This window comes from Simochromis diagramma, unplaced genomic scaffold (genome assembly GCF_900408965.1).
Source record: "Simochromis diagramma unplaced genomic scaffold, fSimDia1.1 OVJJ01000079.1, whole genome shotgun sequence".
Classification (NCBI taxonomy): domain Eukaryota; kingdom Metazoa; phylum Chordata; class Actinopteri; order Cichliformes; family Cichlidae; genus Simochromis; species Simochromis diagramma.
Window position 1 is genome coordinate 5469497 of NW_024387075.1, and position 22354 is coordinate 5491850.

Below are 22354 nucleotides of genomic sequence, written 5' to 3' on the forward strand. Positions count from 1 at the left end.
TGTGCAGATATCGTTAAGATGACAAAGTTGATGAAGTTCAAAGTGAGCATCAGAATTTGGAAGAAAAGTGATTTAAGTGACTTTGAATGTGGCGTGGTTGTGGGTGCCCTACAGGGTGATCTGTATTTCAGAAACTGGTGATATTCTGGGATTTTCCCAAACGAGCATCTCTAGGGTTTACAGGGAACGCTTCGAAAAGTATTCAGTGAGCGGCAGTTCTCTTGGCAAAAATGTCTTGATTGCAGAGTGGAGAGGATAATAGCCAGACTGCTTTGAGCTAATAGGAAGGCAAAAGAAATTCATTACAACAAAGTATGGAGAAGAGCATGTCTGAATGGACAGACTAAAGCAGATGGGCAGCAGCAGCAGAAGATCACACCAGGCAAACACCAGGAAAATATTGCCTGGTCCATTGAGACTGCATTTCTGCTGCAACCATCAGTAAGGTCAGAGACGATGTAAACAACATGAAAGCACAGATCTATCCTGCTTTGTCCCCGGATGATTGAGCATCCTGCTGTGTATTAACTGCCTACTGGTCTTCGCATGACTGCCTCCAGCAGGATAACGCACTATGTCACATAACTCAGATAATCTCAGACTGCTTTGTCAAACATGACGATGAGTTCACTCTACTCAGATGGCCCCCACAGTCACCAGATCTCAGTCCAATAGAGCACCTTTGGGATGTAGTGGAATGTGAGATTGACATCATGGATGTGTACCTGACAAATATTTGTTTTGCTATCATATCCTGACCAAAACCTCTGAGGAACGTTTCCCGCACCTTCTTGAATCTGTGCCATGAAGAATTAAACGGCAAAAGGGTGTATCTAATAAAGTGGCCGGTGAGTGTATCTGTGCAGCCCAAAATGTAACCTGCCCAGATATTTACCAGACAGAAATATTCTTAAGATTAAAAATCTATAAGCAGAAGATCCTACTTTGCTCAAATCCAAGAAGCTTGCGGCATAAGCGCACTTTTTAAACTTCAGTACAGTTTCAAACCATCTCGCAGCATCAGGAGCATGACCCACAGTGCCCCACGCAAACACTGTCTTTGCACTTTTAGTTTGCTTCGACCTGTTCACCCTAAATTTTTCCACACATAGACAGCTGAGAAGTAAAGAATACAAAAGAACACAGCAATAAGACCGTATACTATAAACCAGTCTGTTTTTTATTAATAATACAAATACTGAGGTTTCAGGAACAACTAGTGCATAGAAGCCTCTCAAAAGGTCAACTAAACAAATTTACAGACACTGATCATTGTGATGGCAAAGTTTGATACATTTTTATTCATCCACCATCATAAATTAGCTATACATCATCTGAACGGCAGAAATGCAGTCAGTCAAATTTAGTGCAGACCTATGTGGCTTTAAACAGCATGTCTTGTTTTATAACATTCAACACTAAGAGGGTCCAGGAACAACATATTAATACTTCAACAAATGACACCAAGCGCAGTGATTATCCCAGGCTGTGGTCTGATGGCTACGTGAGTAATTTTCAACAATTCTGTTTGAAGAAGTGCACAAATTGGTGTGCCATCAGACACTGATAGTGGGAAGTACCAGCATTTGATGATTTAGTTAATGTCTTTGGTTTGTGGTCTTCTTGGCAATGTAATCTGGGGTCAATCAAACCAGAGGTTTTGCAAGTTTTAGTCCATGTACTAAGAATTACTTAATAAGAGAAACATTTTCCAAAGCATCTTTCGGTTTCAAGACGGTTAAACAGATTTTTTCTTTACGTTTTTTTTCCACTTCTTTCAATTCATATTAGTCACATAGAAAAATTACATCTTGTTCCAAATTTGTTTCCTTATGAAATGGATCTAAAGATGGTGGGTGCTGCCATAGAAATGAAAAAACAAGTCCCAGAGAGTCGCAACTCCAAAACTCAAGCAAGTTCCAGTTATTCTAGTCAGTTTACAGCCATTCCCGTTACTCCTAGAAACCAAAAACGTCTTTGAAGCCAATCTCAGCGTATAACGACTGCAGAAACAGCCATTAAGATAACAGGTGGTAAACTCTGTCTGTGCCACACAAACCTGCCTGCAACAGGAATAATGTACGTTTAAAACAATCATGCTTCAAACGCAGTTAATATTTCAAAGAAAATTTATATCAGTGAGCTCTGCATTAACATTTAACAATAATTTAAAGTAGAATTTGATATTAACTGTCATGGATTACATGTATCAAGCACGTTTCAAGTTGATGTTCATATAATATTTCCCCATTTCATTTGATCTTATAATTTTAAAGTTGTGCACTTTGGAAAATGGCTAGCAGTAACGTGCTTTATAATGAATAAGAAATGTAATAAATAGACTAAAACATGCAAACCTCCGCCCCCTTGCCCCATATTGTATTTTAATACAGCAGACGCACTTGGGGATCCTACGTTCTTTTAGCAGGTTTGGCGTTGAGCTGCCTTTCTCTCTCCAGTTCCTTCTCCCGCTGCTGCTCCTTCTCCAGCGCCTCCTTCTGCTTTTGTTGCTGCAGCTTCAAAGCTCTTTTCTGAGAGGACACAACATGCAGGACTTTGATTAATTTGCCTCCATTCAGTATTTTGCCCTCCTCTTAAGAGCACGGCCTCCAGTGCCGTCTAAGATAATAGTACCTTTAGTTTAGTTGTCTTTTCATGGAGCATAATCATCTCTTTCCTTATGTTCACCAGTTTATTGTGGTACACCTTCGCCTCTGTAAACTAAGGAAAAGGGCCTTGCTTACAAATCACTCCTGTAGGCTGATGTAGAGTGCACAAACAACAACAACAACAAATTAGATTAGAATTCAGTTCACACATACCAGGGAATTGAGGTCCAATAAGGCATTACATTCTCTGAACTTTGTGACTTCTTGGTCCAGTGTGTCCAACAGCACAAGCTGATTTTGTCTGAAAAACAAGAAAATAAAGTGATTATATAGATGAAAAACATCCCTTTTAAAAGTGTCCACAAGCTTGTGTTTGTTTTTCATGACACATGATCTCACTGGCAGCATCAGAGGAACTGGTCAAACCAACTGTACTGTGTTTACTGTAGTTAGTGCCTGTGTGTTTTAGGGAGTTGTCTGTGCAAAAGGCAACTCGAAATTACAAAAACCAGATTCTCTAAACAGCTTTTTAGTCTCTACTCCAGGTTCATGGGTGCTTCTTATTAATGCAAATAGTTCAGTGATTACTGACAAGCAAAAAACTCTTGGGCCTTATTCAGATCCACCAATGTGTGCATTTACCTGACTGGACTTAGAACAATTGCAACAGCAGGAGCAATCTCATCCTTGATTGCAGCCTTTGGCACAGACTTGCCCTGACATGTTATTTGATTACCAGATCCTGATCTGGAATGCTCTTGTGTATTTACAGTTCCCCCACTGAAGCAGGCTGGACAAGAACATGCCGAAAACTGGTGAAACTGCAGTAAACGGAGCGAAACGGAGGGAACCTGCTGCTGACTGAAGCTACTTTCTGCTTCTCTCTTATTCACAAGGGGTTGCCAAAGCAAGTACCTCCGAATGCTTGATTTGGTAATTGATTATGATTTTTTAGGCAAATGTGTGAACCCTAACATGATGTCAAGCCCAAGAGTGCGTCCTGAAACAATGACACACGTGAATACTCACGTGAGCTCCTGGAGGGCTCTCTTAGAGTTCTGCAGATCTGGTAGGTAGTGAGTGAGGAATCCCTCTGTGAGTTTGTCCACTGCTTTCTTATCCACATACACGTTTTCCACCGGGGCTGAGCCATCCAGATGCAATGATTCTTGCTGGACCGACTGTAGATCTGTGAAATATTTATGAATATTTATGAAAGAAAAAGAATATCCTTTAAATGTAACGGGCTACCTTTTACTTCGTTTATTCTAATTACTGAGATGTTGGCTTTCTTTGTTGTGAGTGTGATCTGGATTAGCTGATGTTTCAATGTCATAAATACAAGCTGAAAGCTTTGCTGTAGACAGTGGAAAATCCTTTCCTCATTCTATAAACATGTGCATTTCAGCTAATTGTTGGACCATCCACAGAATTTAGTTGCGTGCAGCAGTGACAGTTTAATTTAATTATCGAAATTGTATGCATGTTCTTTACTCTTTGAACCTCAAGACCAGAAGTGCCCAGTTGATTTCCCCAAGGTGCCACACGAGAAACCGTGAATGCTGTGGACGGCTGTACCAACAAACTTCTAAAGACATAAAGTTACCATTAAGCAGAATGGAGTTCAGCCTTTTGGTGTGGCCTTAATAAAAGCTAAATGAAATTCACCTGAAAATCACATCATCCATACTTCATTTTGATTTTATGGATAATATGAATAACAGCTTTTCACAACTATCCCGTTAAAGCCTCCATTATTCTATTTTTGTTTTAATAAAATAGTTTTTTTTCTCTCATTGTGAATGTTAAAAATGGCACTACGCTGTGTAAATATGTGTCTCTCTGGAGGAGCTTTCTAAAGTATGATAAAGATGTTGTCATTGGGATTATCCTAACATGAGGTTAGAGAAAACATTAGAAAGGTTTCTGAACTACAACTGTTTGTATAGTTGCAGAGCTGGTTGTGCAGGGGTTACATTAAAATGGAAAATTTACTGTGAAGAACAACACACTTTGGCTAATGTGAGAAAAAAGCGTTAGCCTGCTTTTAGGCACCTCTGTGTTTTCAGTTAAGGGGAATATATTACACATTAATTTTTAATACAAATATTACGCTCATATATATACACACACAAAGTCTGTCAACCCTTTGAAACCATAATTCCACATTGTGCTCTTGGTGCAATACGTGTATGAAAGTTCCCACTTGTCCCCACTTGTAGACAGTTTCTGTTTTGGTGGAGTGGCTTTGTGAAACTTCTCACATTTCTATAACACTGCTGAGGTCGTGTGAATGTATTTGTCACGCTGTGTGGATCTATAGTTGTGACCTATATAAACCTTGACTACGTTATGCGTAAAAAAATGCAGAAATACTGGTAACTCCACAAACCGTTCTTTCAGCTGTAGATTAAAAACCTTTTACAACTACTTGAGGATGCCTGAGCTGCCATGTCAGGGCTTGCAGTTAAAGCCAACCGCAAATTCAAGTGTAGGCAGCAGAGATTTAAACACACACACACACACACACCTTCACTGTGAGGAAGTTCACTTTGGGACGAAGGTCCTTCATCTTCCATTCCTTCTACCTCCATATGTGACGATTCTACTGACCCAGTGCTTTTCTACCCTACAAAGAGGCACAGAAAAGGCAGACAGTCGGCTTTTACTGTTTTATCTAGAAGCAAATATCAGCTGATCGAGCATCAGGTATGTAAACGTTGTGAAGAACTAGCTAGCTTGCTCAGCTGCTCCATAATGAGCACAGCGTGATCCACGAGAGGCAGAGCAGCGGCTCGGCAGTCTGTAAACAGCAGTCAGCACCTTACCTGGTTTAATCGGCATGTATCAGTAACTGTAGCCGTGATTAGTACGGCTATGTTAGCAACAAAAAAAGAAGAAAACAGAGCGGAAATATTTTGGATTTGTCACTGCGTCTTAAAAGGAAAAAAAAAAATGTCATGTGATCTGTGTAATCACGTGACTGTGCCTGTGAAACCAAACTTGCTGCTGGGAATGTGCAGTACAGAGGTAGTTCTTTTTCTCGACTCTAACGGTTCAACCACATTTGACATGACCGTTTTTAACGTGGGAACGAAATAAGTTTGAACAGTCTGAGGGAACAGTTAGTGGTAAGTCCCGCTCATGTTTCCTCACAGTCTTCCGCGCTTTGCTGACTGTGTGAGAGTCACAAGCCAACACCACAGGGTCGCTAACGTTTACTAGCAAGCTTGCTACTGTTTAGCCAATACTGTTTTTAGGGGGACTGTTGAACTCAAAGTTCATCGGCTCACGTGGAAAAGTGAGCGACTTGAGGTCTTATATTTGAAACGTAAGTTCAGCGTTTTGTCAGTCGTGTAAATAGGTCTTTGAGACCCCGCTGTAGAAATCGGTGAGCTGTGCGAACGTGAAGGGATGCTTTCTGTGTGTTTTTGATATCACTTATCTTTTTTTGTCCTGCAGTTGCTGAGATGGAGTAGACGTACAATCCCACCGTCGAGCACCCGCTAGAAAAGCGTGAATGATTACCCCAGAGAACAGCAGCCTACAGACAGAGCTCACCCTTATCGGTATCAAAGATGTCAGGTGGGAGCCTGTTCGGCAAGGTGCGGTCCGCCTTCAGGAGGGAGCGAAGCGACTGGGACCTGAGCGACACGGCACCTTTCGATTTTTCGGACGAGCTGGCGGACGATGAGGCGCCCAGATTCAACAAGCTGAAGGTCGTGGTGTCTGGAGAGATGTCGGACTATTCCGCCGGAGCTTCGTCCAACGGTGTGGCCGTGAACACGCTGGTGGCAGATGATGATGACTCCCTGCTGGACTCGTCTTCCAGCCTGGGCAGCCCGGGGCTAAACATGGATCCTTGTGACAGCTGCACTAGAAAGCGGGAGGCCATCAAACACAGGAGGGTGATGAAGAGGCTTGGCATTGCAGCTTTGCTGTATTTTCTCTTTATGACGGGTGAAATTATAGGTAAGAGATGGTCCTTTGTCGCTGTGTGGTTGATCACAAGAGGAAACTTAATAACAGATCTATGAATGATAAGAGGCGAATGAGATGTCAGTAGCAATAAAAGGCTTCCATGTAAGGTCAGCTTTCTTAAAACAAAAACACCATAAAGCATGAAGATTAGGTAAGTGTGAGCCAGTAGATTTCATTCACATGTCTCAAAGTTTGAGAGTCAGAAAGTGGCAGCATTTTCTTCATTGGTGTTCTGTGTAAGCTGCATGTCAGGATTGCAGGCAGCCTGCAGATCCTATGACTGATTATACACGTCAAACATTAATTTCAGGCATGGGTTAAAACCTCTCCTGTTTATTTCTTGACGTCAGCCATCTCATAGATTAGTGATTTTACTTAGCCCCGGTTAAAAAATGATTATTCCAGAAAGAAAAAAAGATGGTAGAAAAACACAAAATACAAGCCATGTTTAATCAAGGTTTTATCTGCCGTTCTTGTTTTGAACCCACATGAACTGGACTGCTCGTCTTCTTTACGTCTCAGTTGTCTCTAGTAAAACAGTACTTTTTAATGGTGTATTAGTTACACACAAGTTGTTTGAATATATTTTGTGATTACTATTATGTTTTGCTTTCAGGTGGTTATGTGTCCAACAGTTTAGCCATCATGACCGATGCGTTGCACATCTTAGCCGATGTTGTGGGTATTCTGTTTTCTATGCTGGCCCTCTTTCTTACGACTAAACCACCAACCAAGAGATTCACTTTTGGACTCCATCGTCTAGGTATGTTCTCATTTTTGTTATAATTCCAGGTCTGCCTGGCCGACGAACTCCCAGAACGTTTTCTGTTTTAAAGATTTATTTCTTACAGTTTAAGCCCAAAGAGACGTGCTGAGAAATTGCACCTTTTATTTCTTTTATTAAGATATCTCAGGGATTAGATGTGTAGTTAAACTTCTTTACACTGATGGAAAGGGGACTTTAACTGGTCCGGCCCACTTAAGATAAACTTGGGCAGTATGTGCCCCATGGTGTAAAATCAGTTTGACATCTCTGCCTTACAGCATTAGAGATGCATAATTGTAAAAGTTCTGCCAGAAACTGATAAATGTCATGTTGACTCTATGAATGTTATCTGTTATGAATGTTTATCCTTTGGTTATAAACCACTGTTTCTATTTTATGGCGGTAGAGTTAAAGTAAATATATAAATGTCTTCATGTGTCTCTGGATTTATTACAAAACTCTTGTTGAAGTGCAATCATTCATGTAGATGGCAACTACTTGAACTACAGGACGCATTGTTTTCTAAGTTTTGGAGTCCTTATACAGCGGTTAGTGTGGTCACTCTGTTTTGGATCTAAAGGCCCCCGAATCCTAGATTAAGTTGCTCTGTTTGTTTGTGTTGACTGCCCTTTTCTTCTTCTCTAGCTGAAACTGTGTTAGACCTTTGAAGTAGAATATCAGCTATGGGAGGGAATGTGTCTGAAAATAGTTTGATATTAGAGTGTTTTAGTTTACATTCAGCTAATGCTTTGTGACCTCAGCTAATATTATTCCAGCAGAAGTGTTGTAAAGTTGCAGTCCGTCATAATTTTTATTATCAGTTTATCTTAGAGTTTGTTTAGTTTACTAGGCAAGGCCTAGTAAACACATTCAATTTGCTCTGTTTTGTTTGACCAAAAGTCAGAAACGCCAAAAGTTCATCCTAGCTGGTTCCATTTGTGAAATGTGGAAATCTGTGGTTATTGGAAAACATCTCTGAGGAATCTCTGGGATAATAAAAGACCCAGCAGGGAACCTGACTTACAGTTTTCTTTCTTTTTGTATTTAAATGTAATGTAAACCAGGATAGTTCTGTTTTTTCTTTTGTTTTTTTCTTTTTGCTTTCTTTAATACATTAATTAATTAATATACACCTTTTTGACACGTGATTGCTTTGGTCTGCTACATTTTATCAGTTCAACACTTATAAATATGACAGAGCAGATTTTTAACACTACAAATTTCTTCATTCTCCCAAGATTTATGTCTTCTTAAACAGCATACTCATTGGCTCGGATAAGACATGGTGAAATAATACAAAGCAAAACATGAGCTTAAGGTGGACTAGAAATAAACTAAAACAGGGAAAAAACTAACACAGGGTATTGGGGAGGAACAATTTGTCAGTAGACAAATAGAAGGGTTTTTCCTACATAGAAGAAAAAGTCTCTCTGAGCCGGGAAAACCCCACATGGTGGTGTCCACTTAAATTAAAATTAAGGTTCACACTAGACTTGTGTTTGAGCCATAAATAGAAATTATATTTGATCAGGAACAGCATATAACTTGGAAAACAAATGTTAGATCAGGGGGTGAAGGTGCAGTAAACTCTGTTTAACTTTCAGTAAAAATTAAACCTGACAGGAAGAAAATGGTCCACAGTGGGCAGAGTGAATGAACTGAGTTATAGTAACTGAGTAATAATAGGATCATTTCTGCTTTTTGGGGGGTAGTGTCATAGAAGTGTTATATCATGATAGTGTCTTATTCTAAGTTGCCTGATAATACTTAGTAACATTGAATAGAAATGCGAGATTAGATTGGATGGTCTAAAAAAAAAAAGCCTTAATTTCCTAGACTGGTAGATAAAGATAAACTGGTTGTTTCTTCCTTTCTAGAGGTGGTAGCAGCAGTCCTCAGTGTGCTGCTCATCTATATACTGACTGGCATACTGCTCTATGAGGCAGTTCAGAGGACAATAAAACAGGACTTCAGCATAGACGGCGATGTCATGCTCATCACTGCAGCTGTGGGGGTGGCTGTTAACATTATGTAAGTAACATTACACACGTCTTCAGTGTGTAATGTTTAACCACAGCTTCTGACTGCAAGTCTTTAAACCCCTGGTGGCAGCAGGGAAAAAAATATACAAAATGACTCAATTACTTCTTGTTTGCTTCCTTGGCTATGATAGAATGGGCTTCTTGTTAAACCAAGATGGTCACCTGCACTCACATAGCCACGGCCACGGCCACAGCCACGGTCAGTCTCCCGCCTCTGCTGGTGCTTCAAGTTCACAGTCGGCTCAGCAGCAGAGGCCACATGGCAGCCTCGCCGTAAGAGCTGCATTCATCCATGCTTTGGGAGATCTCCTCCAGAGTGTCGGAGTGCTCATAGCTGCTTACATTGTCCGGTTCAAGGTATGTGTTTGTTTGCTTTTTTTAACAGCTTATATTTATTTTTAATACTGCAGGTGTATTTGCTTTGCATTTCATTTGAGACACATTTAATATAACTGATTGAAAATGATCTTGAATGTTATTCCACAGCATAAAGTGAAAAAGTTTTGTTTTATTATCTTCCTCAGTGACAAGTTAAAAAGAAGTGTTGATGTCCCTTTGTCCTTATCAAACCTGCATTTAGAACCAATTAAACTAACTAAAATGGAAATGTCGCTGAAGTTGTTAAACATGGGAATTTTGCCTTTTGGAAGTAGTAGTTATGGAGCTTTACAACAGTGTAGGTCTGATGTATGCTGAATTGTATTTAATAAAATATAAAAAGAAGATTAATTGAGAAGATTCAGGAGGTTTGATGTAGCTTTGTGATTTCACAGCCAGAGTTAAAGTTGGCAGACCCCATCTGCACGTACATCTTCTCCATTCTGGTTCTTTTTACCACATTACGCATCTTACGAGACACAGGAGTCATCGTTTTGGAGGGTAAGTCTCATCTCCTGTTGCAGAATCCCATCAGGGCATTCTGTTTACTTTAAACAGTGTAGAGCGGGATGGGCACACTAATTTGTTTGCTGACGTTTTCTCTTGCTGTGTCAGGTGTTCCCAGGCACCTGGACACTCAGCGAATCAGAGAGGACCTCCTTAAGCTGGAGGATGTCCAATCAGTCGATGAGCTGAACGTCTGGGCGCTGACGGCAGACAAGACTGCAGCACTGGTGCATCTCCAGCTCAGTGAGTAGCTGCAATAAGAAATGTGTAATGTGATTGAAAATAAAAACCACAATTTCACGACAGTGCAGAGCAGGTGATTTTTCATCTGGCTAAAGCATTTGGGGGGATTTCTGTATGCAGGAAAAACCCTGTTCAATTTGGGATTGACGAAACATCTTCTTGAATGTTACCTAGAAACTACTGAAACACTGAAAAACAGAACTTCTTTTCACACAAAATACAGTTGTCATTGTTTGCACACAGATAATGAGCACTTTTTCTTTAGTCGTGTACTTTACAATGGATGTAATACACTCACTGGCCACTTCATTAGGTATACTTTGCCAGTACCAAATTGGATTTAATTTTTCCTTCAGGACAAGAGCAGAACAATTATCAATAACAAGAATTATTCAGTGAGCTTATACAATGATAACCATGTAGTCAGAATTGACAAAAAAAGTAAAATTTACATTAAGAATTCCTTTAAGTCTAGTTTAAATATATTTTAAAAATCTGTTGGCAGTGACTTCTTTTGTGCAAGATAGAGCCAAGTTAGTGACGTCATGAACTTTCTGCTGAGGAAGCACATCTGGGCTGTGGTTTAGCAAGCTTCTCTTATTTGTGCCATTTCCTGTACTGATTTGTCTGTGCTTTAAATGTCAGAAGCGAAGGGTCTGTGTAGAGTCTTTGTCCATCTGTATCACAGCCTTCTCTGGAATTTCTTTGTTTTCAGACTTGTTTGTTTTCCTAATTCTGGCCCCATCGGACTTGACAGCAGGGAAGATTTGCAGGAAAAGTGCTCATACTGGTTGCTGCGAAATGTAGCGTGCTAGAGTATGTTTGAAAAGTTTGGGCCACACAAATGTTTTTTCCACCATTTTAAAAGTAAAGTGCCAGTTCTTCATTCATTTATTTATCATTGTTAGACAACTATAGACTGTTTTTAATTCAAGCTTTTGCTTTAAAATTAGAAATAAGTGTTTATAAAGCCAATGCAACAAAGTAGTGTATAAAACTGGCTTTCACTGTTTAACTCTGACCCACTTAACTCTATGGAAATGTGGCACACAGAACAGTCCACTCATGCGCTAAGTTGTAGATTGTACACAAGAGGGAGCTGTTCAGTCATTGTTGGAGTTGGAGCGTGAACTTTCACTGCCTACAGAAAAGTCAGTTCAACAATAGTTGCAGATATCAGCCTAAAATTAAATATGATAAAAATTTGATTTCTTGATTTCTTTAGCAATGACCAGAATGCCAAACTCACAATGGCCACGTCCACCTTAAGATAATATAAACTTTATGTATTCTGAAGCTTGGACATGCCTGTGTTAAAGCAGCCAAAAATGTAATTATAACAAACATACAACAACTATCTTTAATGGTTATGCAACTCAGTACAATAGTATAAAGAGCGACTTTCATCTGCTCCATTTGACCTTTAGGAAAGGGTCACAATAGTGGGTAGCTCTGCATGTTTGATTTGGCAGAGGTTTTACACCATCCTGACACAACCCCAGAGGGATTCGTGTCCCCTCCTGGGGTCTTTGGCTTCTTATGTAAATATGTAAAGCACTACAATAGAGTTCCACTTCACTTCAATAGAATACAATGTGTAAATTTGTCCGATTTAACGAAGTAAAAACAGAATACAGTTCAGTGCAGTAAAGCAGTTTAGTGTCTGTGTGTGTTATGTGTTGTAACAGTGCAGGTTGGAAATCTTTTTACCTGACTAGGTCAGATTTGAAAGACAGACACCCTCTCTACTTTTAAGACTAGGCTTGAAACTTTCTTTTCTTTCTTTCCTTTTTTCTTTTCTTTTTTTAATTTAATATAAAGTTCATAGTTGGGGCTGGATCAGGTGACCATGAACCCTCCATTAACTAATAAAGTGTTAAGAGTCACGGTGCTTCAATAGCTGTAGGCTTCTGGGGTATTTCTTCTTCACTCACCTCTTTTCGCTCTGTGTGTTTATACACCACTCCGCATTCATTCATTATTATTAACCTCTCACTCTCCTCCACAGTGTGTCGACTAACACTTCCTAGATGGCTGCCCCTCCCTGAGCCTGGTTCTGTCAGAGGTTTCTTCCTGTTAAAAGGGAGTTTTTCCTCCCCACTTTCTTTAAGTGGTTGCTCATAGGGAGTTGTTTGATTTTGGGGGATTTCTCTGTATTGTTGTAGGTTCTGAATTAAACTGAATTAAATTACCATAGCACATAACATGGTCAGGAGCAGATTGTGTTCAGAGTTTCAGGTTAAAATCACCTGGAAGTAAACTGAAACTGGAAGTGCCACATTTTCACTGATTCTTTTATTCACAGTATCCTCTTCAGAATGGATTCTCTGCTGCAGGAATACATATAGATGCATCATGTAGAGGTCAACACAGCCAAAATGTGACCCAGCTGTGGCAACACAAACGGAGCATCACATTGTCACTTTAATTTACATTAACTTCGATGATGGCTCTTTTATTTTTTTTCCTCTGCTGTTGGAATTGCAGCCACTGCAGCACACATTAGAAAACTGATCTGTTAAAAATCAAATTAATTTCACTTTGATATGGCGACACACCAAATCGAGTTCTCTTTTTTATTAGGCTATGTATTAGTGCATGCAGTTTAAAAAGAACACACTAGTGTAAATATACTATTACATTTATTCTTCTGCATGTGTTTGTGATCAGATGAATTTAATGTGATGTAAGCATGCCCAGAGCCAGAAGCAGAAAGCCTGGATTAACAAAGAAAGCTGCTAACTGCTGTTGTCACACCCCTCACCTCTGACTGAGGTTTTTAAGTTTGTCAATCGAAAGCCTGGTCATGTTGGTATACTGCTCAGACAGATGTGTTGCAATGTCTAGACTTACTGCGAGATTTCCTGCATCTGTCCTCACGGCAGCGCAGCTGAATGAATCTGAGGAGAAAACACCTCCTGTCCAGTAAGTGGTACAGACGGTGGACAGGATTATCCGTGATGCATAATTTCTCCACCAAAGTTTAAACGGTGTCCAGTGTGCAGCCAATCACAGAGCCAGTCTGTTGGCGTCACCAGCTCTAATTATCATAAGCTGTTTGTTTGTTAGTTGCAAGTTGTTGTTGTTGTTGTTGTTTGTATGTGTGTATATATATATATATATATAATATATTTAAAGGTCTCTTTGTGTGCACAGCGCCCTCCAGTGCTGACAACTGGGAGGAGGTCCAGGCAAAGGCGCGTCACATGCTGCTTCACACCTACGGCCTCACCAGGTGCACAGTGCAGATCCAGACACACAGGCAGAGGGTGGCACGCAGTTGCACAAACTGCCAGGAGGCTAGCGCCTAAAGAGGGAGGTCAGCAGTTCATCACACAGTGACGGATGGCAGAGAACGCAATATATAGAGAGCCCTGAATGTAACAGTGCTGCTGCAGCTCAGTGCCACAGCAGGATCCACAGCACACTGATGTAACTGGAAAAAGAGAGGTGCCAAAGGATAGGCAGAGGAATAACAACCGATCTAATTAAGAGAGATCTACAGCCTCTGGGGGCCTCACGTCTTCACGCTTGCAAAGCTTTTGAAGTGGGAGTTGAATGTTTTACCTGAGTCAAATGACAAAAACTTGCCCTTAATTCACCATCAAAGCCTCTTCTAAACCATGTAACCTTTTATTTTTTGTTTTATAGACTGATTTGTCACCACTGATGCTTTGTTATAAGATGTAAATCTTACCTTTTGTTAGAACTGCACATTATGATTTTTATTACCGTACAAAGCATGTCACCTGACATACCTCATGTCTAACAAGATATTTGGTCAGAGTGAGGCACTGTACTCTTTACAAGTGGAATAAGTGAGCAAAACCTGCACCACTGCATCCCCTTAGGAGACAGTATAGCTCATTACGTGCTTTGGAGCTTTCATGTTATTTAGCTGATGTCTGTAAAAAGGCAGACTTTAAGAGAATAAATAACCTTAGAAATTCTTAAATTACTAAAATTACCATCACTTAAAGTTAATTGGCTTTTTTTTGATACTGACAATTTCTAAATTGTGATGAGAAGGCAACTGACAATCAAATCATCACTTTAACTAAGGGGACGTGCTAAAACAGATAGCTTCAGCATGGTATCATCCATCCTATATACTCCACTTTCTTTTCCATATCATCAACTGACAGTATTTTAACACAGACAGGTGTGTGTCCAGTATTTCAGAGTTGTTGTTTTGATGGAGAAGGTTGCAATTTGCCAGTTATGATCTTTAAAATGTTCTTTCTTTCACTTGTTAAGAGGCTGTGGGGGGGTTGTGCGTAAACCTTTCCATGTCTCTGATATTAATCACCAAGGAAATTCAGGAACGGTATCACTGTTTTTGTTTGTAATAAAATGTTTTAATTTTTTGTGTTTCTGCCATGATTTTCTTGACAAACCGAGCTCACAAGGCAGCATAATAATAGTTAGAACTGCAGTGAGCAGAGGCAAATGTTAACTTTTCTTTATCTCTTTTCTGTTGCTAATTGTGAAATTGTAATATTTTATTCTGAATGATATTACTCATACAAAAAAGAGAGAGAACTGGAATTTTAAGAAGCCTGAATATAGAAGTTGCAAATCTTTGTTAGAAACATTGTAGCTCAATACAGACCTCATTTAGGTGTACACTGACTTCATTAAGTACATATATTCAACTGCTGGTTGCTAATACTAGCTAATTGGCCAATCACATGTCAGCAACTCCGGGCATGTAGCCATAGTCAAGACTGTGGGTGTCAAACATAAGGCCCAGGGGCAAGAATTGGCCCACTGTACAGCTTTGTAAAATTTGACTGAGAGGATTGATTTTGGACTTTTAACTGTATTTTAAAAACTTTAAAAAAGTTTTCCTATTCATTAAGATCTAACCTGCTGCCATTCATACTACACAAAAGTAATTAATTTATAAAGAATAACATTTAAAATATGAAAAAGTGACTTTTTTCACAACTCTGAATCTTTAGATTTAGTTAAAAGAAAAACAAAAACAGGACAGTTTTTATTGAAATTGGAAATTGTGAATTACTCCCTGGTACTGCTCTGGATGGAAATGCCCTGTTATTGGAGGAGAATAACCAGATTGTTCCAAAATAACAGGAAGGCGACGGCATCTATATAGCACTTTTTCTAGTATTTGTGACCAATCACAGCCATTTAGAGTAGGTACAATACAATACAATACAATTTTATTTATATAGCACGTTTATGACCAGGGGGTACACCAAAGTGCTTCACAGTAAAAAACAGGATAACATGCAAATTCCATACAGGCTCACCAAAACTGGACAACAGAAAACCGTAAAAAAAATGTCTGGTCTGATGAGATTTCTGCTGATACAACTGGATGCCAGGGTCAGAATTAGGATAAATTACATATAACAATGGATTCATCCTGCCTTGTATTAATCGTTTAGGCTGCTGGTGGTGTGGGAGATATTCCTTTGGTACACTTTGGACCATTTAAGCACCACAGCTTACCTCAATCTTTTTGTTATCAAGCCGTTTATGACCACAGTGTGCCCATCTTCTGTTGGCTGCTTCCACCATGCTCAAGTCATCTCCAGTTGGTTTCTTGATCATAGCAATGGCTTCACAAGCACCAGATCTCAAGCCAATAGAGTGCCTTTGGGATGTGGTGGAACAGGTAGGTTCTTATCATGGAAGAGTGAAGCAACTGTGTGATGCTGTCATGCTACTATGTACCAAACTCGTTGAGGAATAATTTGGGCACCTTGTTAAAACTATGCCATGAAGAATTAAGGCTGCTCTGAAGGTTCATCCTGGATGTTGTTCCAAAAAAGGGATTTGAGAATTGAAACGGTAATAAATGACTATGAATAAATGGCCTAAAATCTGTGAAAAAAACAATATGCCAAACATAACTCATGATAATATTAAGTCACGTTGAACCAGAAAGAACATTCCTATCATGGGTAGAAGCTGCAATCAGTTTCTGACAAAGTGACTCTTTCTTTTTTTTATTTATCCAGGTAAAAAGTCTCATTGACATCAAAAATGTCTTTTTTCAAGAGATATCTGGCCAAGAGGGCAGAATATATAACACATATAACAACAAAAAGTTTTATAAAGATAACTTAAGTGATTGATAATTTACAAGAACGCAGAGTTGTGAAGATACTTGCATAATTTTCTTTTTATATACATTCTTCATGAATCCTGTTTATTACAGTATAATATTATACTTTATTTATTTACCAATATAAATAAAGATATTAGACATTAAAAAAAACCCCACACAGGAATTCAAAAATTACTTTTTTCAGACGATTACTTTTTGACACAACAAGTAGCAAGGTGTACCTAATAAAGTGGCCAGTAAGTGTACACTCACTGTTCAACGCTAGGTGGTGCACTTCTAAAAACAACGAAAGAATTAAATGTTTCCTCGTGGTGAACAGCCCTGTGATGCACTAGAAACCCGTCCGCATTGTGCCACACCTCTTTCACAGTGACATCTGGGATAGGCTCCAGCCCCCCCCCCCCAAAACCCTTAATTGGATGAGCTGCTGTTAAAAAAAATGGATGGATGAGCAGATAGGTGGATGGGTGGACGGTGAATCTATTGTTTATACAGCAAAACTGCCTTTACCAGCATGACAGTGCAGAGTGCTGTTGAATGAATGCCTTGTTGTTACACGGAGCCATTATTGTCTTCACAGAATGAAAGTGAAAAACTAGAACATAAATAAGTAAATGAAATTATTGAATGGACCCTATATGTCAACACACAGTGTGCGCTTGTGATTATCAAGCTTTAAATAGACAAACATACTCCAGATTACTCATAATTATGCAATGGAGCATCGAAAGAGTCATTGTTAGAGGCTTTTATACACAGAGCAAAGTTAATGTTTAAAATGTAGACATATCAGAGGTTAAGTACTGACAATATCAAAAAAATCTAGGAGTGCCCCAGTTTCCAGGCAACAGCTTCTTTATCAAAAACCCCTGAAGCAGTGAACCAAAGGCAGTCTGGCAAAGGAAGAACTGTTTACAGCATGTACCTGTCTGCCCTACCTTACTTTAGGGGGCCATAAAACGCTGCTGTTGTCTCTCTCCTGTTACAACTAACTACTACAGTCGCAGCATATCACACTCAAGCTCACACACATGCATGTTTAAAAAATACTAATTCAGAGACAACAATTGGCAGAAGGTAACTTTTTAAGTCTTAAAGTTGTACCCCTGTTAGCTGAGGGGGAAATTCCATCTCTTATGTTTTTTAACGTACCCTGCAAACAATACCTGCTATGCTTGGACGTCACATGATTTGTGGTGTCGTGATGTGTTTCATAGTCACGTACACAAATTCCAACACCACGTACGACACACACACACACACACACACACACACACACACACACACACACACACACACACAGACACAAAATATCCTTCCTCTTCTGTCATTGTTCCCCTAAATAGGCTTTCAGCTGCACTCCCCTTACCTGATAAAAGAAGCATGTTGTGACTGTTGTGTGTGACCTCTGCCCCTGTAGTAGCCTAAATTTGACATGAGAGCACTTGTAGCCGGCAGCCTCAGTGCAAGTTGGCGCTTGTCCACAGTATGTGTAGTATATATACACCTCTCACGGCATACGCAGCATCAAAGAAACAGAGGAAGGAAATGTTTTTTAAGATGTCCGACATGTGCGTTAATAATTCAACATGTAACTGAAACCAAGCAGAAAATGAACTTCCTGAAAAATAAGCGCAGCCCAGACGGACCAGGAAACAAAACCCACTACTCGTCTGCTTACTTTCTCTTTGTTTAGTGGTTAATAAGTCATAAGACTCATCCTTAAGGACCATCACTGTTTCAGCAGGCTGTGGAAGGGGACATGGTGCCTTGAAAGGACGGACACTTTCTGGTGTTATCGTTCTTTTATGAGATGCAGTATGGGTGTTAAGAGGATTGTCCGTTATGCTGAAACACAATGGGAGCACTGAATGCCCACTCGGCCATAAAAGGAGCAGATGAGTGGAGATTAGATGGTGAAAAAAACAAAATGGAATCCTAAAAGTTCATCCTAAACAATTCTAAACAGCCGTCTAATGCTGAACTTTAAGTCTGAGCATCTTGTGCAGCAGATTGAGTTTACTCAGTTGCTGTGGATTAAATTTGCTCAGATGAAAAATGCTTAAAAACCCAAACACACACCTATACAATTGCATGCAAGCTTTGGCAAAGCTTGGCAAACAGTTTAGTTATGAAATCATGTAATATGATCAAAACCTAGACAGTGGCTGCTTGAGGGAATTGAGGGAATCTTCCGTGTCACTGCTGCAAAACGACAGGTGGGTCTAATAACGCCCATAATGGCACCACTCCATGTCCCAAAAAGCTGCTATTGTACCAAGCTGGAATGTTTTTCAGTTATGCTTGAATACAGAGCCACTGACTGTTACTAGTTACACCTGTTCCTTTCATATCCAACTATTTGTGGGGGAGTATTTTTTTTTTATGACATATTCTTAAGGCTATCCTTTCAGGAAGGATTCACTCATCCAAACTGAGGAAGGGGCTCATGTAGCTGTGTGATAATAAGAAGGCCTGTACATTGCTCTTAGTCAGCATCACAGCATTATTTTCACCATACAGAGAAAAAAAACCCAAATCAACAACTCTTAGTCAAAATATTCCAGCACGTAAATGTTTTTTTTTTTTAAACAGAGTATTATTTCACGCCTGCACACTTTGAAGCTTCGGCTATCATATCTTTAGCTTAGCTTAAAATAAATACAGACATGTCTTCCTGCCCCGTGCTCACAAAGCACTATCATAGGGGCTTGTTTGTTTGACCAACAGCTGCTAAAAGAATGGTACCATGATGCTGGTCACCTCTACATGCTCCATCAGCATGCACCTGGCTCTGTGCTTGTTGGAATTTGGCAAAACCTTTGAAATAAGATGTAATTACCCACATTCAAACTATCTTAAAAACAACAAGATATAATATATATAATATTATATAATATTATATTTATTTTTTATAATATTATACTGTAATATATATATATATCATTGTTTATTTGTTATTTCTTATTATTTTCATAGATATTGAGATTATTAGCCTCTATCTCTATTTACTTTTCTGCTTGAGTATTGTTGGATTTTGTGTATAATGGTCATGTGACACCTGGGAAGCATTGGAATGGAGCTGCAAGGTTAAAGGTGGGGATGGACTGAATTGTTTTAAAAAGGGAATGGGAAGGGGGGAGGATGGAAAATTGCATACATCTCCATTGGGACTCTGTTGCCATCCTTTTTTTCTGTTCTTAATTCATTACACACAGGCCTAAGAGGAGCTTTAAACCCCCCAAATGAATGTTCCTTATATAACCAGTGTGCTGGAAAAAGATAACCAGCTTACGTGAAAGAGGCTGTGTGCAACAGCGATTCGTAGTATCTTAGTAAAGCTTTTAAAAATTCAACAGTGGATTTTGTGGTCCAGCCTGGCTGTCCGGCTAATTTCTTGCTGCCTGTGCAGATCTGCTCCCGTGACCCATTTGCTTGCATCTCTAATTTTATAAATTAGCTAATAGGTTTATTTTTAGCAGTGTGTTTATTTTGGAAAATGTCCCTCATCAGTTAAGAGGGAACTTCCTTTATTTTGATTGCCCTAAATTTCCTATGTTCACTTGAAAAAGTGTAAAGGTGAGTTTTGAACCGTTTTTGGTGTTCTGCCTTTTTAATGAGATATTTTACAGGACGTGTCACAGATAGCATGTGGACATCAGGTGCAAACACATTAGAATAATGAGACTGAATTCCATTCAGCTGCCTTTTAGCCCCGGGGTTCTCGTATTGCTAGTTAAGCTTATTAGTAACACCTGCACCCTTCCTGTTTTGATGAGTTGGAATGTTTGGTGTGAAAAACAGCAGCGTTGATGTCATGAAGCTGCTGTTAATAAGAAAAATGCACAAGAGCTTAAAACTAACCATGTGCGGCATCTCTTTTGGCTACATTTAACTTCATAATGGATTTCTAGGTCAAACATACTCTCAGAATTAAATGATGCTTATAGTTTTATAGCAGACAGCACATTTAAATACGTTAGTTTGAATAAAGCACAAAAGCAGCACTGGGACAGAAAATTTTTAAAATAATTTATTATCACTGTACAGTACATTACAAAATAAATCAACATTCTGTGTCTTTTCCATTAAAACACTATCGTACATTCACATCTACAGCAAGAACACGTGCACCACCAACCTTGGCAAAATAAATTCAATGATATATACTTCTGTAATAATATATACTGACAGAGACCCAGAGAAAGATAACATTATCATCCTCGGACTCAAAGGCTGCACGGTCGTCAGTTACCATATTTGCCTATTGTGGTGTGATGTGATGGATGTCCTTGAGAAAGGTCAGTACAGAGCAGGGTGAACCCCACCAGTTGAGCAGAAGCATTTCCGCACACTGAGTGTCAAAGCGTCCTAGTTTGTGCAGAAACGATTCTGTTAGACTAATGGGGGGGAGGGAGTGGAGGCGTGTCGTCAGACTCTCGGGAGAAACCCGGGCTCTTTCACTTTGTGAGGCTCTTCACGATCTCCAGCTCCTCCACGGGCTTCCACTGCTGATTGATGGTGATGAGCTGCAATGAAAATTTAAAGAAATTTAGAAATTTAAAAGAAATTTAAAAGAAAAAAAAACATAACGAGGCTTCGTCTGACCTATTTATAAGTGTTACACTGAACAGACTTAATGATGTGGCCGCACCGGGGCTGTGCCATTACTTGTGGTAATTTATTTTCTCTCGATGACATTAATGACCGGCGTTAATGATAAAATTCTTTCCTCGATGACTCAGCAGATTGAAGCTGCAGGAGGAGAGTCTGCTTATATTTTGGTGCTGATAAGAACCGGAAGGCTTATTAGCCAGAATATAAACATTATTAAGTGCTCTGCAATGTTATTACATTACCTTCTGGGGCTTTGACGGGTCCAGCCTCTCCCATGGCTCTGGGTTGCTGGTCTTATTCAAACTATAAACAGTAAATTTAAATGCATTCTTAAGTATTTGTACACAACAGAGTTTAAGCAGGTGTTAAAGTAAGAGAGAAGTGCAAATGAATCTAAAAAAAACATAAGACAAATGCATTATTTTAATAAAGGAGAAAGAGCTTTGTAACACTCACATAACGTCAGGTTTAGTGAGCAGAAAGTAGATCGATGCAGAGGTGGCTCCTGTTGCAGCAAAAGCCATAAACCCTATCAGAGGGATGAGCTACAGCACAAAAAACAATCCAACAAATTAAAACACACAATGCCCCCCACACAGGATATAACTCAACGCAACAGAGTAATAATAATAATGATGATGATGATCTTTACCTCCTTCCTTTTTCTCAACATTTGGAAAAATCCAGACATCTTTCTGATTGGTTTTAAGCACTCAAAGAGGAATTAAGTGTATTTCCACTCAACTGTGGTTATTCTAAGGCTTCAAGCATCCACTTGCAAAACTGAAGAGGAGCAGTCTCACACGCAGCTATGTTGTGACAGTTTACCTGCTGCTGGGAACTCCTTTTAAGTGCGACACGGTGTGAGCTCATGAGATGGAGGCGGGACGGGAGGTGATACGAGGTGATAAGCACGTACACAGAGAGTTTCCTGCACTGAAATGCACCACTGGAGGTTAACGCATCTATAGATGATGATCAATATATTTTCTAAGTCTGCAGCGCCCTCCCATGGCCATGTTGTAAAAGTGAAGGTCAGTAACTGGTGGTTGGGTTTCGAGCCAATCTCAACAGGGATGTTATTTGAAATGACTAAAAGAGAGAGAGTGTG

At 39.6% G+C, this 22354-nt stretch overlaps 3 protein-coding genes across 6 annotated transcripts; 1 reads left to right on the forward strand and 2 right to left on the reverse strand.

The window, feature by feature from the left end:
- Positions 1-1159: 1159 nt before the first annotated feature.
- bloc1s6 (biogenesis of lysosomal organelles complex-1, subunit 6, pallidin) lies at positions 1160-5232 on the reverse strand. Its single transcript, XM_040045679.1, has 5 exons — positions 5140-5232; positions 3639-3798; positions 2823-2910; positions 2635-2721; positions 1160-2531 (listed from the first exon to the last, which is right to left on the reverse strand). Exons 1-5 carry the CDS (start codon positions 5201-5203, stop codon positions 2412-2414), a joined length of 519 nt encoding a protein of 172 aa, XP_039901613.1. The 5' UTR covers positions 5204-5232; the 3' UTR covers positions 1160-2411.
- Positions 5205-14893, forward strand: slc30a4 (solute carrier family 30 member 4). Of its 4 annotated transcripts, none has more exons than XM_040045652.1 (8): positions 5205-5318; positions 6072-6581; positions 7207-7353; positions 9234-9387; positions 9530-9755; positions 10172-10277; positions 10392-10526; positions 13683-14893. In XM_040045652.1, the coding sequence occupies exons 2-8, from the start codon at positions 6188-6190 to the stop codon at positions 13835-13837; spliced, it is 1317 nt and encodes a 438-aa protein (XP_039901586.1). In that variant the 5' UTR covers positions 5205-5318; positions 6072-6187; the 3' UTR covers positions 13838-14893. The 4 variants fall into 4 exon arrangements, with proteins under 4 accessions (XP_039901586.1, XP_039901588.1, XP_039901585.1 ...); XM_040045654.1 differs by lacking the exon at positions 5205-5318 and adding an exon at positions 5527-5639; XM_040045651.1 differs by lacking the exon at positions 5205-5318 and adding an exon at positions 5604-5740.
- A 5751-nt stretch (positions 14894-20644) lies between these two features.
- cunh15orf48 (chromosome unknown C15orf48 homolog) lies at positions 20645-22114 on the reverse strand. The gene is made up of 4 exons (XM_040045680.1): positions 21896-22114; positions 21700-21788; positions 21486-21546; positions 20645-21155 (listed from the first exon to the last, which is right to left on the reverse strand). Exons 1-4 carry the CDS (start codon positions 21932-21934, stop codon positions 21087-21089), a joined length of 258 nt encoding a protein of 85 aa, XP_039901614.1. The 5' UTR covers positions 21935-22114; the 3' UTR covers positions 20645-21086.
- Between the last annotated feature and the right edge of the window lie 240 nt (positions 22115-22354).

What these genes read in the sequence shown, in the direction of transcription:
- bloc1s6 (XM_040045679.1), bottom strand. Translation starts at nt 5,203, where the DNA reads ATGGAGGTAGAAGGAATGGAAGATGAAGGACCTTCGTCCCAAAGTGAA. An exon ending in TGAACTTCCTCACAGTGAAG is followed by an intron (nt 3,799 to 5,139) that starts GTGTGTGTGTGT and finishes AATATTTCACAG; the next exon opens with ATCTACAGTCGGTCCAGCAA. An exon ending in AAAAGACAACTAAACTAAAG is followed by an intron (nt 2,532 to 2,634) that starts GTACTATTATCT and finishes GTGTCCTCTCAG; the next exon opens with AAAAGAGCTTTGAAGCTGCA.
- slc30a4 (XM_040045652.1), top strand. Translation starts at nt 6,188, where the DNA reads ATGTCAGGTGGGAGCCTGTTCGGCAAGGTGCGGTCCGCCTTCAGGAGG. An exon ending in TTTTGGACTCCATCGTCTAG is followed by an intron (nt 7,354 to 9,233) that starts GTATGTTCTCAT and finishes CTTCCTTTCTAG; the next exon opens with AGGTGGTAGCAGCAGTCCTC. An exon ending in GGGGTGGCTGTTAACATTAT is followed by an intron (nt 9,388 to 9,529) that starts GTAAGTAACATT and finishes TGGCTATGATAG; the next exon opens with AATGGGCTTCTTGTTAAACC.
- cunh15orf48 (XM_040045680.1), bottom strand. Translation starts at nt 21,934, where the DNA reads ATGTCTGGATTTTTCCAAATGTTGAGAAAAAGGAAGGAG. An exon ending in CTCACTAAACCTGACGTTAT is followed by an intron (nt 21,547 to 21,699) that starts GTGAGTGTTACA and finishes TACTGTTTATAG; the next exon opens with TTTGAATAAGACCAGCAACC. An exon ending in ACCCGTCAAAGCCCCAGAAG is followed by an intron (nt 21,156 to 21,485) that starts GTAATGTAATAA and finishes TTTTCATTGCAG; the next exon opens with CTCATCACCATCAATCAGCA.